The sequence below is a fragment of the Pholcus phalangioides genome, unplaced genomic scaffold (genome assembly GCF_987345545.1).
Source record: "Pholcus phalangioides strain wild (caught in Gottingen) unplaced genomic scaffold, Ppha-v1.0 ptg000005l_1, whole genome shotgun sequence".
Lineage (NCBI taxonomy): Eukaryota > Metazoa > Arthropoda > Arachnida > Araneae > Pholcidae > Pholcus > Pholcus phalangioides.
In genome coordinates, this window is record NW_028301598.1 from 4,602,420 (window position 1) to 4,622,204 (window position 19,785).

At 37.9% G+C, this 19,785-nt stretch overlaps 2 protein-coding genes across 2 annotated transcripts in view; one reads left to right on the forward strand and one right to left on the reverse strand.

Annotated features, from left to right (window-relative positions):
* Positions 1 to 1,983: 1,983 nt before the first annotated feature.
* Positions 1,984 to 2,880, reverse strand: LOC149085766 (proteasome inhibitor PI31 subunit-like). Its single transcript, XM_089232388.1, has one exon. The coding sequence runs from the start codon at positions 2,878 to 2,880 to the stop codon at positions 1,984 to 1,986; it is 897 nt and encodes a 298-aa protein (XP_089088514.1).
* Positions 2,881 to 11,275: 8,395 nt separating this feature from the next.
* Ttc26 (tetratricopeptide repeat domain 26) overlaps positions 11,276 to 19,785 on the forward strand; it is a 36,794-nt gene continuing 28,284 nt past the window's right edge. The window contains exons 1-6 of the mRNA XM_089232162.1: positions 11,276 to 11,359; positions 14,342 to 14,476; positions 15,096 to 15,188; positions 15,873 to 15,987; positions 16,534 to 16,729; positions 17,510 to 17,579. Coding sequence (XP_089088288.1) covers positions 11,357 to 11,359; positions 14,342 to 14,476; positions 15,096 to 15,188; positions 15,873 to 15,987; positions 16,534 to 16,729; positions 17,510 to 17,579 — 612 coding nt within the window. The 5' untranslated portion in view covers positions 11,276 to 11,356. The remainder of the gene's footprint in view (positions 11,360 to 14,341; positions 14,477 to 15,095; positions 15,189 to 15,872; positions 15,988 to 16,533; positions 16,730 to 17,509; positions 17,580 to 19,785) is intronic.

The following is a 19,785-nucleotide window of genomic DNA, read 5'->3' on the forward strand; positions in this document are numbered from 1 at the left end:
CCCGGGAAATACGGGACGTATGGTCACCCTACTCATCAATGAACATCAATGAAGAAATATATGGAAGAGTTGATCAACTTTGCCCAAAAATATTAAGAAGACACCATATATACACGAATATATGGTGATATGTATAAATATATGAATATACACGGCAAATACACGAAATATATCTCGTGTATTTCGAAAATATATAATCGTGTATTTGCCTTATTCGTTGGTGTCTTCTTAATATTAAGAAGAAATATATGTTTCAAAGCGGGGGGGAAAAATTTCCCAAAAAAAAAAATAATAACTGTGGAGACCTGAAAAGAGGACAAAGAGGATGCTTGAAATGACATAAAAAAAGAAGGACGGTTGGTAACCCTATCCATGTCGAAATACTTCAGCTCTTGCTGTCATCTATCTGAAAATTTCAGAACTACATTAGTGATATCACAAACAGAAAAAAAAAAAAATAGGACTAATGCTGCCATCTATTATTTGAAAAGCAAACGAAAAATTGTCAACCAGTTCTATTTCTGAACCATAGATGGCGAAAAAATCATCATATAATTTGTTAGATATTTTTTTAACCTTGGTGAAAGCCGTCCAAATTTTTTCATGTCAACACGGGACCGTCATTTCAACTTTTCCAGGGGAAGGGGCAAAGAACATGTTTTCTCAATGTATGCAAATATAATAATATATATATATACCATTTCTAGTGTATTTTTAAAGCCGGGGGGGGGGGGGGGGAGGGGTCTGTGCGCCAATGGTTGTCCAGATAAGCGTCAAATTCAAAGTAAACTATGAACATCCATTATGTACGTTACTGATGTGAATATGTTCGGCCCTACTGCCTTTAGTTTCTCACGAACTCTGTACGGCTTGGATGTATTTTTTTATTTTAACGGGGTGAAAGATATATCAATGAGGGTTTATTGCCATCTAGTTTTCATAGGTGATACTAGATGTGGATTTTCTTTTATAAATATCAGATAGATGGCAGCAGCTGTTCCATAATCGATACCATTTTTCCGATTATGTTCTCCGGTTTATCGATAGATGGCACCAAACAGGCGCCGACCCGGGGGGGGGGTGAGGGACATTGCCCCCCCCCCCAGACTTCCAAGTCCATCTCCGCCTATGGTGCCGACCCAGGACGATCGATGTCGGGAGAAGTGAATTGCGTACGTTTGTTGGACAGTCCCGTGTTTTACGGAACAAACAAATTGTTCTATACAGCAGTTGTTCCCAAACTGTGTGCCGCCAACAGTCGGAGGGCTCTTCGGAGTGGTGACGCCGACGAAGGTTCTTAGAAGAGATAAACCGCAGTGTAACAAAGAATCACTGCTTCGGGAGTCGCGGATAAGCGTTTATTAGGGAAGAGAGTGTCGCGGTTGCAAAGGTTCGAGAACCCGTTATAAAGTATTACTTATCTCTTGATTGGGGCTAAGAACCCCCTATCAAGAGAGTGGGTATCTGACCCACCCTGTCAGTAACAGATTGTGTGAGTGAGCATATGACTGATCGCATAAGTGGGTGAGTGACAGACCGTATAAGTGGGTGATTAATCGTATAAGTGACAAACTTAGTAGGTGAGTGAGCGTTCGAGTGACCAAATGAGTTCGTTAGTGACGGTCTGAGCGAGTGGGAAAGTGAATATATATATATATATATATATCAGTGACAAAATAAGTGGGTAATGTGGACAGTGTGTGACCAAGTGAGTGGTCGTATGTATGAGTGACCGAATGAGTGAGCTGGTGTCATACGGTCACTCACCCCGCCCCCCCCCCAGTCCCAATAATAACGAAAGTGACATCTATGAGTAATAATATGACATGACAATAACATAACATTTCAAAAAATGGCTCAAAAAACCATTTATTCCGTTGAAAAAATGGCCATCTTTTCCGGCAAAAAGGGAAATGAACGCACAAAAAAACAATATACTAATTAGCAACTTCAGAGGAAAAAGAAAAAAATTAGCACAGCGCGCTAATAACCATCTCCAGGGTCCGGTCGAGGCTGCGCATTATCCGGATTGGGACGCACCGCACCGGGCCTTCCAGGCATCACGGGCCCGATGGGATCGAACCTCGCGCCGGGAGGGACCGCTTCCCTCGGCAGACCCAAAGGTCCGCCGATCCCGAGATCCTCCGGGGTCGGTCGTCCGCCACCGACCGACGACGGATCCATCAGCATGCCGCCACCGATGCCTCCGGTCATTCCTCCGAGAGGGTCGAGATCCCTGGAGCCGACCGGCAGGATCCTGCGGGTAGGATCCTCCTGCTCCATCCCTGGACTTCCTCCTCCTAGACCGACCAGCCTGTCGACGATCCTCGACGATCTTCCGTCTTGGTCTTCGACGACCGTCCAATTGATCGTCCTCGACGAACTTCTTTCACGTGTTTTCTTCGAATCGTCGTGACCGATCTTCACCTTCGAAGCTATCTTGGATTGGAAACTCTCCTGGACCGAATCCAGGTCGTTGTAGTTCCCGCGGAACTCCTGGTAGTTGTCGGACACGTGTCTGCGGACGTCGAGTTCCATCCCCGAGGCCTCGCCTGTATCGGCGTTGAACAGATTCACGAGCAGTTTCTCGTCGTCCTCGTCGCCGCCGGATTTGACGATCTTCAGCAGGTACTTGGTAACCTTGTTCGGGGAGCCGGACACGTACCTCATGAAATAGACGTCCTGCACGTCGTTCCAACCGTCTGGTAGGAGTTCGGATCGTTTCCCGCCATCTTTGTCGTCGTCCTGGTCGCCGATCCCGACGCAGTAGAGGTCCCTGTTCGTCAACAGCACGTGGATCGCCGCGACTAAGCAGTCGCTCTTACATTTCAAGTCCTTTTTGATGACTGAGTGGAGGATTTCCAAGCCTTTGAACTCCATATTCACTAGATCTTCGGATATCGAGGAAACGCTGTCTTCTAGAAACGAACGATCGATTACAAAATACACTCTGAGAATATATATATAGCCTTTATAACGGTTGATACAACGTTGACGATTTTCCCAGACGATAAACTTGTACTTCATCACGTGAGGGAATATTAAAAACTATCATACATGTCGTACTGACCATATTTCCTTGAGGAAAAAAAAACACGGAATATTTGGATTCAAACTCCCTTGAGTTTCCTCTGGATTAATTAATTTAGAAATAATAAAGGGAATTAGTCCAGAATTAAGGAAGGAAATAATTCCAGCATTAATGAAAGAAATAATTCCAGCATTAATGAAAGAAATTATTGCAGAATTAATGGCAGAAATAATTCAATAGGAATGTGAAATTACTCTTCAAAATCTTTTTTCTTTTCAGATACAGTCTGATCCCGTTAAAACGAACTCCAAGATATCGGAGAAATCACTTCGTTACAACGAAATCTCGTTATAAAGGAATTCCAGGTTTTTGCATTGTTCCTATGAAAACTTATCTGAGGAATCAGAAAAGTGTTGGTTAAAACGAGATTTTCGCTATAATGGTATATTCGTTAAAACGGGATTCGACTGTATATAATACTGATTCCAGAATTAATGAAAGAAATAATTGAAGAATAAATGAGAGATAATTTCTGTACCGTTTTGTTTTAATCTTTCTACGACGATTAACTAATTGCAATCTTTGTAGATTTCTTATGGACATTATTTTTAGCCACCTCGTTGGGCAGTTAAGGCCTGTTGTGGCCTTAAATTTATATTTGTATAGGTTGTGCCGGAAGTTCGAGTGTGTGTCTTAGAAGAGAAAATGAAAATAGAGTGAGGAAGTCCATCCACGCCTTCTTCCGATCGGGTGCTCAGAGTGCACTACGCTTAGGCTAGACTTGGAAGTCTGGAGGAAGGCATGGTCATTATTGCTGGGGGGGGGGGGGGCAAGATGATTATGTCAATTCATATGATACATACATTGGCGTACGCAAAGGGGAGTTTTAGGGTTCTAACCCCTCCCCTCTTTGAGCCAAGATTATAGTGTTATTTTGCATGGAAACCCCCCCTCGAGAAAATTCTGTGTACGCCTTTGTATATATACATTTGAGATCAGTCGGCCCCACCTTTGACGCTGAGGGCCAATGCCCCCATGCCCTCCCCCAACCCCGTATCTCCACCCATGGCACCACGTGACTCAATATTAACAAAGCTGCCGCGTTTGGCGGTTATCTTATTCACTTCGTAATTTGGCGAGTTGGTAATTGGTATACCTTACGTCGGACATTTGGCCCACCGAGAATTTTCAGAAAATGGTTGAAAACTATGAAAGATGATTTATTCTAGAATTAATGAAAATAATACAAATTTCGGAATTAATGAAAATAATACTAATTTCGGAATTATTGAAAATAATACTAATTTCGGAATAATTGAAAATAATACTAATTTCGGAATTAATGAAAATAATACTAATTTCAGAATTAATGAAAATAATACTAATTTCGGAATCAATGAAAGAAATAATTCTAGAATATTAATGAAAGAAATAATTCTAGAATATTAATGAAAGAAATAATTCTAGAATATTAATGAAAGAAATAATTCTAGAATATTAATGAAAGAAATAATTCTAGAATATTAATGAAAGAAATAATTCTAGAATATTAATGAAAGTGTACTTTTTAAATTTTTGTGGAAGCTGGGGGGTAGAAATTATCATTTAACCCCCAGCTTTTCAAGAAATTATCATTTAAGGAAATAGAAAGGTCAGATAAAGGTCATAGTATTAAAAAAATTACAATGAGATTTTCTTTATGATTTTTCAAAAATCAAAATTTTATCTTAATTTTTGGTAGGAAAGCTTCACGACATAAATTTTTCCTTTCCGTCTCTTCGAAGAGCGTCATCTATCTTCTAAAAGTCAAACTATTTTCAAATGGTTATTTTTTGACGTTTCCAAAATGGACATAATGACCATTTTCTCACGTCATGTTTGTGACATTTTATGACTTCCAAAAAACGTTTTTAATGACGTTAGGCGACAACTTGGGATAGGGCTCCCCTCTCACTCTACTCCTATGCCTCCTCTATGGCAGCCATCTTCAACTCGTTGCTCACGAACACCATGGTACTCCCTGAAGCGCCGGGAGTGCTCATTGCTCACACCAGATTGCGTGATCGCGAGCACTTGATGGTTGGATTCCAAATACAGGAGAATTTACATTGAAAAATCACCAAATGCAATATCATGATGTTGTGATGCAGATGCAACATCACTGCAATGCATTGAAATGATCTCCATGAACGTTCAAACATGAGGAACATGTGGGATGAATATTTTTATTTATAGCTCTAATTATCATAATATAATTTGTGAGTTAAAAAAAAGAAATGTTCAGGCCTTGATCTCAATAAAGAAAAGAAAGGTTTTGTTGAAAAGTAATGATGACTAAAATTACCTTGAAAATACGGTTGCCATGGAGTGGCATGTTAATTTTTTTTTTCTGGTAGAATTCATATTAATCCACTGCAATTCGCAGCTGTGGTTCATTTCGCCAAGACTAGCGATTGTATTATGATTTCAACGATAATTGGCAACTTTTCTTTCTTTTGGAATCATTCTTGGCTATCATTGGCCATTTCCCATATATCTAGAATTTTATATTTTTTCCCGAGGAAATATGGTCAGCATAATGATGAAGTACAGTAACCACACCATTTTCTTGTATAAATGAAAGTTTTTATATTATAACTTGATTATGTTGTTTTATAATTAAAAATTGAGGAGATTAATTACTTAAAATTAAATAAATTTAAGGGAGGGAAAAAGAGAAAATGTAAAAAAAAAAAATTTAGATGAAAAGACCAAGGAGCCGTGCGAAAAAATGATGCTCGACTGAAAGGGACGGGGTGATCGGCTGCTTCTTCGTAATCCGGTTTCCGCGTCGACTTTTGTAGCGCTAGTTTGTTTTTTGCGTTTGTGTTAGAAAAAGGATAATCTTTCCTTTCTGTAATTTTCTTTCCCCTCCTTCCCTTTCTTCATATTGTTCGTCACGGTAATTTTTTCGTTGTTTTTTTTTTTTTGGTTATTTATTTAATCCTCGTTTTATCGTCGAGACGGCGGATTTGGTATGTAGTTCCAACTCTCTTATAGCTAACTTGAGTGATAACAATATCGACATGGAAATTAATAATGATGCTCCCTCTAATGGTTTTGCGAACCCTAATAGGGCTCTGCCTGTCAACACGTGGTCTTCAAATATTAGTGATGTAGACTTATTAGCCTGTGCGTGTAATGAAATTAAATGCTTCACTGTCAAGCTGTCGGGTGCTCAAGCTATTCCGAGATCTCGACCGAGGGACTTGAAAAAAAGCTTATTAAATTATTTTTCAGACACCTCCCAGATCTTAGACGTCCGTTTCACTCGTGGTAATGAACTCATAATTGCGACCTCTTCACAAAAAGCGGCGACCGAAGCCTTATCGATACCTAGGATCCTAGATATTCCAGTCAAAGCTATTTTGCTTACTGATAACATTACCTCGAAATTCCTCCTGCGGAATATTCCTACCTCTGAAACTCTTGCGGACTTGGCCGAGGAAATTCGCGAAAATAACATCACCCTTTTGAGTCTAAGAAGATTTGCAAGAAATGGTGAAGCGTCCACGTCAGTGCTTGCTACTATTTTGGGAGTGAATTTACCTTCAGTTCTCAAAATATGGTTCACCATACATAGACCGAACCTTTTCATTGACCGGCCATTTCAATGCTCCAGGTGCTTCAAATTGAATCATCGACAAGTCCATTGTCGGGCCTCTGGTCCAGTCTGTCGATCCTGTGGGGGTGCTCATAGCTCCTCAGATTGTTCAAATCCTAGATCATGTGTCAACTGTGCTGGTGATCATGATCCAATGGACAAATCATGTGTGTCGTATATCTTTGAATGTAAAGTGCTCGAATTTAAGGCAAATAATCATGTCACTCTTCAAGAGGCCAGGGTTGCGTGTCGTCCTAACCATCCTCAATCATATGCTAGTAAAGCTAGTATGTCCACGATTCCTGTTGACTTGGCATCTTTGAAATTAGAAATTCACAGTTTAATCCAGAGTGAGATCACAAAGATCAAAGAAGCTTTGTTGAATGAAATGTCAATTCAACTACAAGAAACAGTCTCGAACTGTTTGTCTGCTCTTATGCCTGATGTAATCAAGACTGTTATTGACTCTCTCCGTCCCACGGTGGACGACAGGACGTTGCCGAGAAAAAAAAATAAAAATGATCCATCCTCTTCCTATTCCTCGAGTCTTCTGACAGGCGGAGCTCTAGGGGGTTTTTATCCTCCCAAAGGTAATACCTAATTAGTTTTCTTATTCATATGCATGCCACTTTTTTTTATTGCCTTTTTTTGTCAGAATTCCAAGCTGGTCCTGCCTTTATTTTTATTTTTCATGTCTTTAAGTCAAAGATTAAATATTTTGCAGTGGAACTGTCGTGGCATTCGTTCCAAATTTAATTTATTTCGTAATATTATTCATCAATTTGACATCATTTGCATCCAGGAAAGTTGGCTCAATTCTAATTACCAATCCTTTTTTATTCCGGGTTTCCATATATACCGTTCTGATAGAACATATTCTTCCGGTGGTGGTTTAATTACAGCTATCAGGTCTGATTTTTCATCTCAACTCATTTGGGACACTAATGATGTATCTTTTGAAATTCTCTGTGTTAAAATTTTTATAAATAATCATCCATTATGCCTTGCAAATATTTACCGTCCTGATGGCCCTTTTGACATTGATCCTTTGAACCACGTGATATCTTTGATGACTTGCGATTATATTATGTTGGGTGACTTTAATTCTAAAAATGTGAACTTTTGTGGCAATGTAAATTCTTCAGCTGGTATTGCCCTTCACAACTGGTATCTTCAAAATAATATTTGCTTCACCATTCCTACCTGCCCTACTTACTATAGTGCCAATACCAACTCATTTTTAGATTTTTGTTTCAGCTCCCCAAATGTTCATCGGACTCTAACCTGGTCTCCGACTGACAGTCTTCTGAACAGTGACCACCTTCCAATCAAGCTTTCTATTCCGATAAACTGTAATACTTCATCAATGGTTCGTCATTCCCATTGGCCTTCAATTATCTCGGACTTGGAAAATACCCCATCGTCCGATAATTTTGACGACTTGTATACTTTTTTACGCTCTTCTATTTCAAAGCACACTTCGCTTAAACCTCGTAAAAAATTCCCTCGTATCAAAATGGATAGGGATGGTCGATCTCTTCTCATTGAAAAAAAACGTAACTTTCGAAAGTTCCGTTCTTCGCCATCTAATTCAAACTGGATCTTGTACAAACAGAGTGCTGCTAAATTTCGTCGTCATCTGCGTACTCTTCGTCTTAAACTTCTGGCTTTTGAAGTTAAGCCCCATTCTCCCCCTTCAGCTGTTTATTCTATTTTGAGGCGAAACCGGTATGTGGCTTCGAAATCTTTTGATACTTCCCGACTAGTTTTTTCCATTGCTCACAGAGACTTCACGGGTCCAGAGGACCAGATTTCAATTCTAAAAAATTTTCATTTTCCAAACATTTCCCTCCCTCCTCCGAATCAATTCACTGGTCCCCACCATTGTTTTCAACAATGTCTAGATGCGGATTTCTCTTTTCAGGAACTTCGCAGAGCCATAAGATCCGGAAAATCTACTGCACCTGGTCCTGATCACATTCCTCTTCACGCTTTTAAATATCTCCCTGCTAAAGGCTTGGAATTTTTGCCCGCCTTCAATAGGATTTGGACTTCTGCCATAATTCCATACTCTTTCAAAGAGGGTAAAATTATTTTTATTCAAAAACCTGGCAAATCCCCATCGCATCCGAGTTCTTTTCGCCCTATCACATTGATCAATTCCATAAACAAAATTTTCGAACGCATTATTCTGTTTCGTCTTAATTGGATTTGCCTACGGTTCAAAATTTTTCCGCACTGTTTCTACGGCTTCCGTCCAAAAACCTCTGCCGAGGCCTGTCTCAGAGATATTGTTTCTTATACCTCAGATGCCTTCCGCCAATCTAAGACCTGTTATCTTCTTGCTTTTGATATCAATAAAGCATATGATTCAACCCAACACTCTTTTTTGTTACATAAACTGGCGAGAATGGGTTTGAATGGTCGCTTTTTACTTTGGTTATCTAATTATTTGGGTGGACGGGATCATTTCATTCACTGGCGTGGTTGCCCATCCAATAAGTTTTCACCTTGTTCAGGATTATTACAGGGCTCAACATTGTCTCCTATCTTATTTTCTCTCTTCACTCTTGATATTGTCACCTACTTACCGCCCGACATTAAACTTTTTGTGTATGCAGATGATATTTTCATCATGTATAAATCTAACTGTGAAGCCTATATGGAAGATCGTATGATGTCTGCAATTAATTGTATCCTTAGGTGGGCGGAGGACAGTGGTCTGTCCATCTCGCTTTCGAAATCTCGTTTTACGATTTTATCTCGGAATCCCACTTCATATGTTCCGAATTTCCAAATCAATGGAAATAGTATCCCGTTTGATCCCTACCTTAAAGTCCTAGGTATTTATTTAGACCGTTCTTTAATCTGGAAAAAACAAATTAATCATCTCAGATCTCGTTGCACTTTCACTCTCAATATTTGTCGTTCTCTTCATCATTTTTCCAGAAATATTCCTTGTTCTATTGTGAAACCTATTTTCATTAACATCATTTCAGCTCTTTTAGGATATGGTTCCATAGTATGGTTAAATGCAGCTAAAACTAACCGTTCGAAATTGGATACTATGTATCATTCTGCAATGAGAGCTACCTTGGGCCTACCACTTTCTACTAGAATACTCAAGATGCGTACCATTTTAGCACTCCCCACTCTGGAGGAAATTCTTCTTCTTAGAAATGGAATTGCATGTATTCAGGCTGCTGCTTCTCCTACTCAAGGCTGTGCTGATAACTTCAATTCAATTTTTTCACATATTGCTCCCAAACTGAAAATCAGACTTTCCCAATTTTTCAGTTTCCTTAATTTCTCGTTCTCCCAAACTCTCAGACCAATCTACTCTTTCTATCCTTGGATTTCGAACAAAATTTCGGTTGTCACTGATGACCTGGATTTTCAACAACATAGACATAAGAATATAATCAACATCCTCTTTCAAAATTTCTTGAAATCTTTAGACCGTTCAACGATCATCATCGCTACTGATGCGTCTAAAAATTCTAATGTTGTCTGCGGTGCTTTTTGTCCCTCTACGAATAGTATGAGAGCATGGTGGATTCACTCTCACTCCTCTATATTTACAGGAGAAGCTCTAGCTATCACTATGGGCTTGAGATCATTTATCCCCACCAGGGGCCAACCCGTGGTCCTTTTTTCGGATGCTAAATCAGTTCTTCATGCGATTAATGTCCAGTCACTCTCCCACAGTCATCCACCTCCTTTATTCCCAACTTCTAATGGTTTGTTCTTATACCTGCCATATCTCTTTAATTTGGGTCCCTGCACATTCTGGGATAGATTTGAACGAGTCTATTGACAGCTATGTTCGTTCACTTTCCTCCTCTCCCAGTCCTTACGTCACGCCGGCTCTTTATCCAGAGGACCTACGATCTATGTTACGACTCTCATTTCGTCAATATACATCTGATTCGTTTAATTCCACTATTCCTGACTTTCAAATTTTCTTCAACTGTTGTAATCAGATTTCTCATCTCTTCTCTAATTCAAAATTTGAACGCCTCTTTTACAAGTTAATCTGTGATAGAGCGCCTCTTAATGCTTACTTGTTTTTCATCAAAAAAGTTAACAGCCCTCTCTGTTCACACTGCCAACTTCCGGAAACTGCGACCCATTTTCTTTTCAACTGCTCCCGCTTCATGCGTCATCGCATTCCATCCTTTTTTGCGTCCTCTCCTCCCATTAAATCTTGGCCTACCTTCATGGCGTCCAACCTCCGTATATCGATTGGTCATTTCGAAAAATTCATTTCGTTAAGTAAAAGATTTATTTAACATTTCTTTCTGGTTTTGAGGTCCTTTCCAACCTAAACACACACTCATCCTGGGACTACATCTCATAACTCACAAAAGTGATCTAGCATCGTCCCCTAGATCTGAAGATTTTCTTTTTCATATCATCCCATTTCCATTCTTTTTGTTTTTGTAGTAATCTACTACTATTGTTGTTTTGAATTTTCAATTTTCAATTTTCTTTATTTTATTACCTACCTCACATTTCTCTCTCCCAGCCAGGGAATGGTCTCTGCAGCCGATAGCCCTGCTTAATTCAACTGTAACTGTAACTGTAAGGAGCCGTGCTGGTTCCAATCAAACCATTCCGCCATGTTTTGTAAACAAACTCTCCATCAGTTTTAAAGTTTGGATGTTTTTCACTAAAAAAACATGGTATTTTTTACATTTTTTTAGAATTAAATAAAAGTTAATTCAATGAAGTTTAATAGTTAATCTTTATTTTTTTGTGAGAGAGCCGTCATTTCTTGTTGATGGTAATTTTATGCGTGAGGCTATCTCAACAGCATCCTGGAGCCCCCTTTGAAAAAATATATACTACAGTAAATGTGATAAATCTGGTAGGGGGTCATTCAAGTATTATATCAACATCGATCGAGGGGGTTTCGGGTTTGCAGACTTTGATGACGGGGGGGGGGAATGGGTGAATGATGCTTACGTCATCAACCACCCTTTATAAATATATGAGATATTCTTAATGGAACCTTACTCGGTGCGCCAAAAACGAGAAAAACCTTTCTCTAGTTTGTGGGCACCTGAACTAACTTTCTTCCTACTGATAAGTCCTCTTTAGAACCACTTTATATAGTGGTCGGCTGAAGTTGGTTTTCTGTGGTTCCCAACTTCAAGGCGCAAATGCGAGCCGATCTCCCCGTTAAAAAGTCTCACCACTGAGAGCAACAGTCCTACAACGATAAATCATTCAATAATAACACTTCACTCATAGTTAGAAAAACTGGTGGCAGATGGCAGCACTACACATAACAAGCATTACAGAGAAACAAAAAACTTCACGTCAGGTTTTACTACACGTACACGCACATTCCCGCATGTACCGATTCGTTGGGGGTTCCGCGGGGGGTGTAGCAGTAGTAAGTAGGGCCTCCAAAAAATGGCTCGGAGATCCATGATGTTCTTAAGTCAGCCACCTCGTTGGGCGATTTGCCTGTTGTGGCGTTGTATTTGTATTTAGCAATCTCTAAATGTCCCGCTGATCCTTCAAGTGAGCTGGAAACGTGTCAGGGCCGTTTAAGTGTTCTAGAGATGTGTAGCGGGCCGCTTAAAGTGCTCTAAAACTGTTTTGCGTGTCACTCAAATGATCTGTAACAGTGCCGTTGATCACCTAAATAATCTGAGAATGTCCCGCAGGTGACTTGAGTGATGTAGAACTGCACTGCAGGCCGCTTAAGTGCCCAAAAACTGTTCCACATTCAACATAAGCAATATCTAAATGTGCCACAGACAACTTGAGTGTTTTGGAACAGTGCAGTGGTTCATGTAAGCGATCTGTAAATGTGTGTCCCCCCTTAGTTAATTTTTACCAAAATTAGGTTTGAGGTGGCGGACCACATCAGATATCCGGGAGGGCTACAAGTGAGGCATTTGTGGCTTAGAGGGTGGGTCGCAATGAATTTCTTAAAGAAAAAATTTGTATTCTTATCCTTCAAATAGCATTGAAGTTAATAGAAATTGATTATAATATATAAACGTATTTTCCTCCCAAATTAAATTTGTTTTTAAATATTTTTTGCATCAAAAAGAATTTGTTTTGTTTTATCATGGCATAGTGGGGCTATGCCCCCCATGTACGTACCTGATTCCAATATGCGTTAGGAGGTAGGGGAGTGCCGACGAAAATTTGCTGACAAGGGGGAAGGTGGGTAGAAAATGGCTAAAAATCTGCTGATGTAATACTTGAATGGCCCCTAATCACCGAACAAAGTTTGATAATTTTCTCTACATTCATCACTTTCACCGGTGATTATGCATAGTGCCCAAGGGTCATTGGTGAATTTTATAAGTACTACAAAAATTACCAAAATATTTATCACTAGGGCTCTGACGTTTATGACCAAAAAATCTTTGAAATATGCAAGTATTTCTGACCTAAAAAACATAAAAATATGACCTTAAAATTCAAAAATAACCTTATATTTTCCCCATCATTTCATCTCTTTCAGTTATTGCTTCTTATCTATTAAATTAAAAAATAAACATAAAATACATCAATTTTCCATTTCGATTAAAATTTTCTCAAAAGATTCAAATGAAAACCACTCTTACCTTATGCACAATAATAGTTTTTCGGTATGTTCTAGAATCACACTGAATTTTACGGGATGTGGTTTTGAAATGTTAAACAAAATACTGTTGTATAGTTTTTCCTAAGAAATATTCTAGGATCCTATACACAGGGTGATTATAATTAAAGTTCTCATGTACTCCGAGTAGTTTTTCTCAAACTGCTAATCTGAATACAGCCAAATTTTTAGGATATCTTAATGAGACATCTTAAGGTAGAGAGATTTATAAAAGAAAATAGTTCAATTTTTTCGACCACCAAATGAAAAAGTGGAGTTTTTAAAACTAAATTTCCCCTTTTTCCATCGAACATATAGCGTATATACCAAGTTTCAATGGAATACGTCTATCGGAACAGACACTATATAGGCCGGAGTAGTGTCAGTATACTGACAAGTGCTACATTGGTGTGAGCAGTGTCAGTACACTGAAATTACTCAGACCTACTTAGTACCAGTTCTGGTAGATGTATTTCATTGAAACTTTGTAAATATGTTAGACAACAGGCCTACAACGATGCACTTCACTCATAATTAGAAAAACTGGTGGCAGATGGCAGCACTGCACATAACCAGCATTACACAGAAACAAACTTCATGTCAGGTTTCACTACACTTACATGCACATTCCAACATGTACCAATTCGTTACAGGTTCCACAGAGGAATATGGACGAGGTGCATGTCTGGTTCAGTAGTAGTAGTGGTACATATACTAGACTGTTAACCATGGGACAATGTAAAACACAATTATAAAAGTGCTACTTTTTCACCTAGTGGTCAAAAATTGAATTTTTTTTTGTTTTATAAAAACACCCATTTTCTCATTAAGATATCATAAAAATTTGACTATATTCCGATTAGCAGTTTTTGAGAAAAACTACTCTGAGTACACGAGAACTTTAATTATAATTACCCTGTATGTTTTAAAAAAGAAATGGTTGCACCCAGATGAATGTTAACTGTGAAATTAATATCTTTAGCTCTGATATTATCTTTTCCTACAAGGTTTTTCTGTTTCATTGATTTATCATCTCTTTATTTTATGAATTGACAAGCTTTTGTCCCGGACAAAACCAGCGGCAGCTCCTGGCAATTCCAGTTCAAGTGAAACAAAGAGCAAGTCTAAAGTTCCGACGTTAGACGAATTTATAAAGAAGAGAGATTTCACTGGAGCTCTAACTCTTGCTGAAGTAAGTAATTGATGCTGACCTTAATTTGTTTGTGCAAATAATTTATAATTGCACTTTCTTTATTTATAAATAAATAAAGAGCTTGGTGGGCCTCAAGTGGCTATTGGTGTTTGCATACTGTTGCTGTAGGGCAACGCTTGACAAACCTTAGGCGCCATGTTGCTGCAGCGACTAAAAAATTGGTATTGGCTCCTAAAATGTTTTATGTGTGATTGTTATGTCTGGAAAAAAACCACACGCACTTGGCTCCTGAAATATTTGGTTGGCACCTAGATTTTTTTCCAATTGGTTGAGCCTTGCAGTGGAGCTTGGATTACCTGAGCTAAGACTGGACCTCCCTTGGACTACGGAAAGCTCTAGTAATGTGGACATCATTCAATTTTAAGGTTAAATATGGTAACTAACCAGTTTTATCAATTGAATTGTTCTGTTAAGTTGTCCAACGTTCAGTTGTCCCATATTCTGAACTACAGGAATGTAACGTTAAATCTTTTTTCATTGATAGATAGTATTCCATTTCGGTCTGTAAGTGAAACTGCTCTTTTCTGATGCAAATATTTCAGATATTTTACATAATATTTCTTACATAGCCTTTTATTTTTCTCCATGATTTCTCTAGTTCACAAGAAACAGTGGAAAGTCAGACACAGAAAATGATTTGTGGATCGCATATTGTGCTTTCCACTTGTCTGATTATAGGAGAGCCATGGAGGTAAGTGTAGCAGTTTTCCCATGATGTGAAGTAGTAATGCAAATGATCCCACTCATAACGTTCCATCTTAGAATGTTTTTCAGCTTATTACAACTTATTTTTGTTGTCCTAACTTTTACTAATACAGCCATGCTTGTTATAACAACCCCCATCGTTTTTCAAAAAGCCAATATCATATTAGGTGTGTTCATTATATGGAAAGGAAAAACATATAAGAGAGAGAGAGAGAGAGAGAGATAGTAGTTGTATAAGAACATTTCAGACTTATCCTATTGGCCATTATAATAGAATGTTGCTATAATATGGGGGGTCTATAATGAGTGTGAACTGTACTATTTGAAATTTTACGTTTAAAGTATTTTCTCGCTTACAACTTTTTTTGATGACAATTTAAAAAAAATGTTATAAGCAGGATCCATTGTATATAGCTATATCAGTGGTTCTCAAAGTGTGTGTCACAGCTCTAGGGGTGTCGCCAACCTCTGTCAGGGGCATTACGAGGAGTTGGCTTAGTAATTTGTGCTGGTTCTGTGCCTAGAAGTTATTCTTTTCTAGACTAGTGTTCTTAAACCTTTTTACACTTGAATGAGATCCCAACTGGTAAAAATAGCTCAAAATTTTGCTGATTGTGGTGGAAATGAGAGAAATGTGTGGACTGGCAAAAAATAAATTTCATTGTTTTAGGAGTATGAGAAGGTTCTGAAGAAGAAGAATGCTCCTCCTGAAGTCTGGACTTACTTGGGCTGTTGTTATTTTTACTTAGGCATGTATAAAGAAGCTGAAAGTGCAGCTATGAAAGGTATACGTCATAATTTTGTTCACATGAGTTAATTTATCAGAACCAGTTGACATACTTGAATTTTGAGAATGAGAACTTACTGAGCTGTAAGGTTGGGGTGTGCTATTACTCTCTGACATTTTGTGTGATATGGTGTTGCTGAGTGTCGACAACATGCTCTTATAAACTTCCCTGCTTCTCTTGCTGAAGATTGTTGTAATTGGCTGGTTCCCTTCATGCTTTTTCCGGCCAATCACAACAATCTACAGCAAGTGAAGCCAGAAAAGTTGATAGGAAGGTAGCGCTCAGTATTATCAGATTCACCGCTGAAGATGTTCACCACAACTGCGAGCAAAACATCAGAAAGAAATGGCAGACCTTGACCCAACAGCCTGGAAATTCTCATTTTCAATTAGACGCCTACCATGAATGTCTACACCAACGCATACCTCGATTTTGTTTGAAAATAAAGTGGAGTTATTTTTTGCTGAAAAATGATTTAATAAATCCAGCTGACAAATCTATATTCAAGAGTTATACTTTTGTAGCATAATCTCTCATTCCTAGGTCCTAAGAATCAGTTGCAGAATCGCCTGTTGTTTCATTTGGCTCATAAGTTTGGAGACGAGAAGCAGCTGATGGTTTATCACCAGCAGTTGAAGGACATATTGGAAGACCAGCTGTCTTTAGCTTCCATACACTATTTGCGGTCGCATTATCAGGAAGCTATAGATATTTACAAGCACATTCTTCTGGACAATAGGTAATTCCTATCTGATACTGATTGCTATTTATCAAAATATATTTTCCATGCACAGCAGAGTTTAAATAATCCGAGGTGAATGGGACTGAGACCACCCCTCTATTGCTAAAAACTCTGATTATGTGGAGAATGAGTCAAGATACTAGTTTTATTTTAGGGACAAAAAGCATAATGCAAAAAATATTTTTGTGTGGAGGCCATGGGTTAAATTCACTAACTTTGAAATGGAAATATGGACTTATTCTTGTTTGATGGAATAATTGTTTAAAATTGTTTTCTTTTTGGAATTTTTTTACATAATCTTATCAGTCATAATCTTACTCATTGATTTTTTTTCTGAATTCATGAGATTTCAAACTTAATTTACAAAACAAAAATTTCATTCATTTCAGCACTTAAGCCGTAAATTTAATTTTTTTAATCACCTATTTTTAAGGAAGAATAAAATTTAATTTTTTTTTAAAATTTTTATGTTGTTTCTATGGACACGGGCATGTCCAGAAAACATACAAGAAATTTTTTTCATGAATTTTATGTTTAGAATTAGTTCAGAGATATCAACTAAGGGATCAGAAGAGGAAATAACGGGGAAAAAAAAATTTAGAAAATCAATTCAAGTCTTAATTTGGCCAGTAAAAGGTTAATAAAAGTTTGGGAATTTTTCCTGTGGTTCATATTTTTGTTTTATTTGCACTGTGTGTGTCTCATTCATTAACAATTATTTCTATCGAACTTGTTTCGGACCAATCTAATATTTTATATATCTGTGCATTATTTCAGAGAATCATTAGCGCTGAATGTTTATGTTGCATTGTGCTATTACAAATTGGATTATTATGATGTAGCACAGGTATGTTTAAATTTGAATCCTCTCACTCCTTTTTATTAAGTTTGAAAATATTTTTCATTTTCTCTTAAAGACTTTGCACTACTTACAGCTTGTATATCGGTTTCTATTGTCAAAAAATAGATAACATAATTTAAAAAAAAGGAATCTCTTACTTCAGACACGGTTCAACATATTATTTACCATGCAGTTTTCACCATGATGTTGCATGTTTAATCTCTTATGTATAGAAGCAAACCCTTTGAAGAAATTACTTTTATACACATATTATAGTGGAAGATGTATGAAGCATATGGGTGTTTAAAATTAAATCACAGTCAAACACTGAATGAATGAACACCAGGACTCTGCCACAGGACTTATCCCATTGCCAAGATCTCTTCCAGCCCAGCTTTGTGGCAAAGTCTGGAACAAAGTGTGTGTACCTGTGTATATAATCTGAGTGCATATTTAGTGGTTTGCCTAATGTTTCAGTGCTGACATTAACAGAATATAGCAAGTACCAATATTTAAGGTATTCAGCAAGTCAAACCCACAAATTCCTAACATTTTCCACCATACAGACAGATTACAAATCGGGTCCTATCATCATAAGTGATTTACTACAGACCAAGTTGTGCCGGAAGTGTGAGTGTGTATCTAGTGTTGTGCCTGATTTTATAGTGCTGCCATCTATATTTCAAATTGTAATTGAAGTGTCATGATTGAATATTTGTATCATTATAGGTCTGTTGCAAGACATTTTAATGGGAAAATTGGCTTTCATTTGTGCCTCGAAGTTGGGATCCGTAGAGGACCAACTTCAGCCACCACCATTGTGGTAACTGTGGGGTCCGCATGATCCAAGTCCATCACTATGACTACTTGACCACTACAGTGGCCGCAGTCGTACACTGTGATCATGAGTCCTTGGTTACAAATCACCTACCATTATCCTCTGCCCTTGGAAGAACTCCATGGTGGGAATACTCGTGTGTATTACAGTCGAATCCCATTGTAACGAACGCGAGGGACTGTGCAAATCACTTTGTTAAAAAGGAACTTCCAATTTTACTAACTTTAAAATTCACTGAAAAATTTTTGCTGTAATGGAGTTTGATTCTAAGGAAAAAAATTACTCATTTACATTCTAGATAATGAAAATAATGGAGTTAAATTAAAAAAATAACACAAAGCGAGCAACTCAAATCAATTAGGCATTGAATTTTTTTTTTGGCATAAGTTTTAGGCTGAAAACATAGTAAAGTGGAGAGCAAAGCAACAAGGAGAGAAGATATCCAAGCAGCGAAAGGAAACACATGGATTCCAATGTGCCTGCATACAGTGGCGCACACCGCAGCAGGGCGGCAACAAATGATAATAGCAAAGGATATTTTGCTTTAGCTGCTCTGCTTGCTTGTGTGTAGTTTCAAGATGGCCATCGAAGGACTTATTTTTGCTTTTGAAAAGCGGTAGTGAGGTCGAAAATGCCACCAGAATTGTTTACATTAAATTCTTGACATACTTCAAAATGGTGTGGAGGATCAAATGGAAATATCAAGTACCAAATATAATTTTCATAAATTTCCCATCAAACTTTTTCGTGTGCATATGCCTAACCAAACTGAAAATGATTTATATTTTGAGTTTTAAGCTAATTTATCATGTACCGTATGTGTTTGAGTAGTCTCAATTAAAAAAAAATCATGTATGTTTGTTTCTGTGGAAAAATTAGCAAGTTTTATTTATTTTCTGTGTACTGTCAATATTTCCACACTGGGAGCATACAGAATGTTTTTTATGCTGTATGTCAATAATTATGTTTCTTGTGTAAAAAAAATCAAACCAACAAATGTTCATACAAATAAAGGTATTCTAATGGTGGGGGTGCGGGAGCAGATTTTCCACTTCTACCTTCCCGCCTATGCTAATAATACAAATTTAAACAGTGGGAGGGGGGGGGGGGGGGTTGTTGATAAACTCGATATTTTTCTCAATTTTTTACTCATAAATTTAGTAGAAAATATTGTTGGTTTTTTGGGAAGTGATCACACTCAAGTGCCACGGGAAGAGATGTAGGGGGAAAGCGACCGAAATATGAATGGATTATTTCTGTAGTTATATTTAAAAATAGCCATATCACAACACTATTATTTCTAAACTTGTCTAGAGCGATGGTTTTTATAATTATGAAATTTTTGCAAATTTTAAGGATGTGATCATTCTTTAA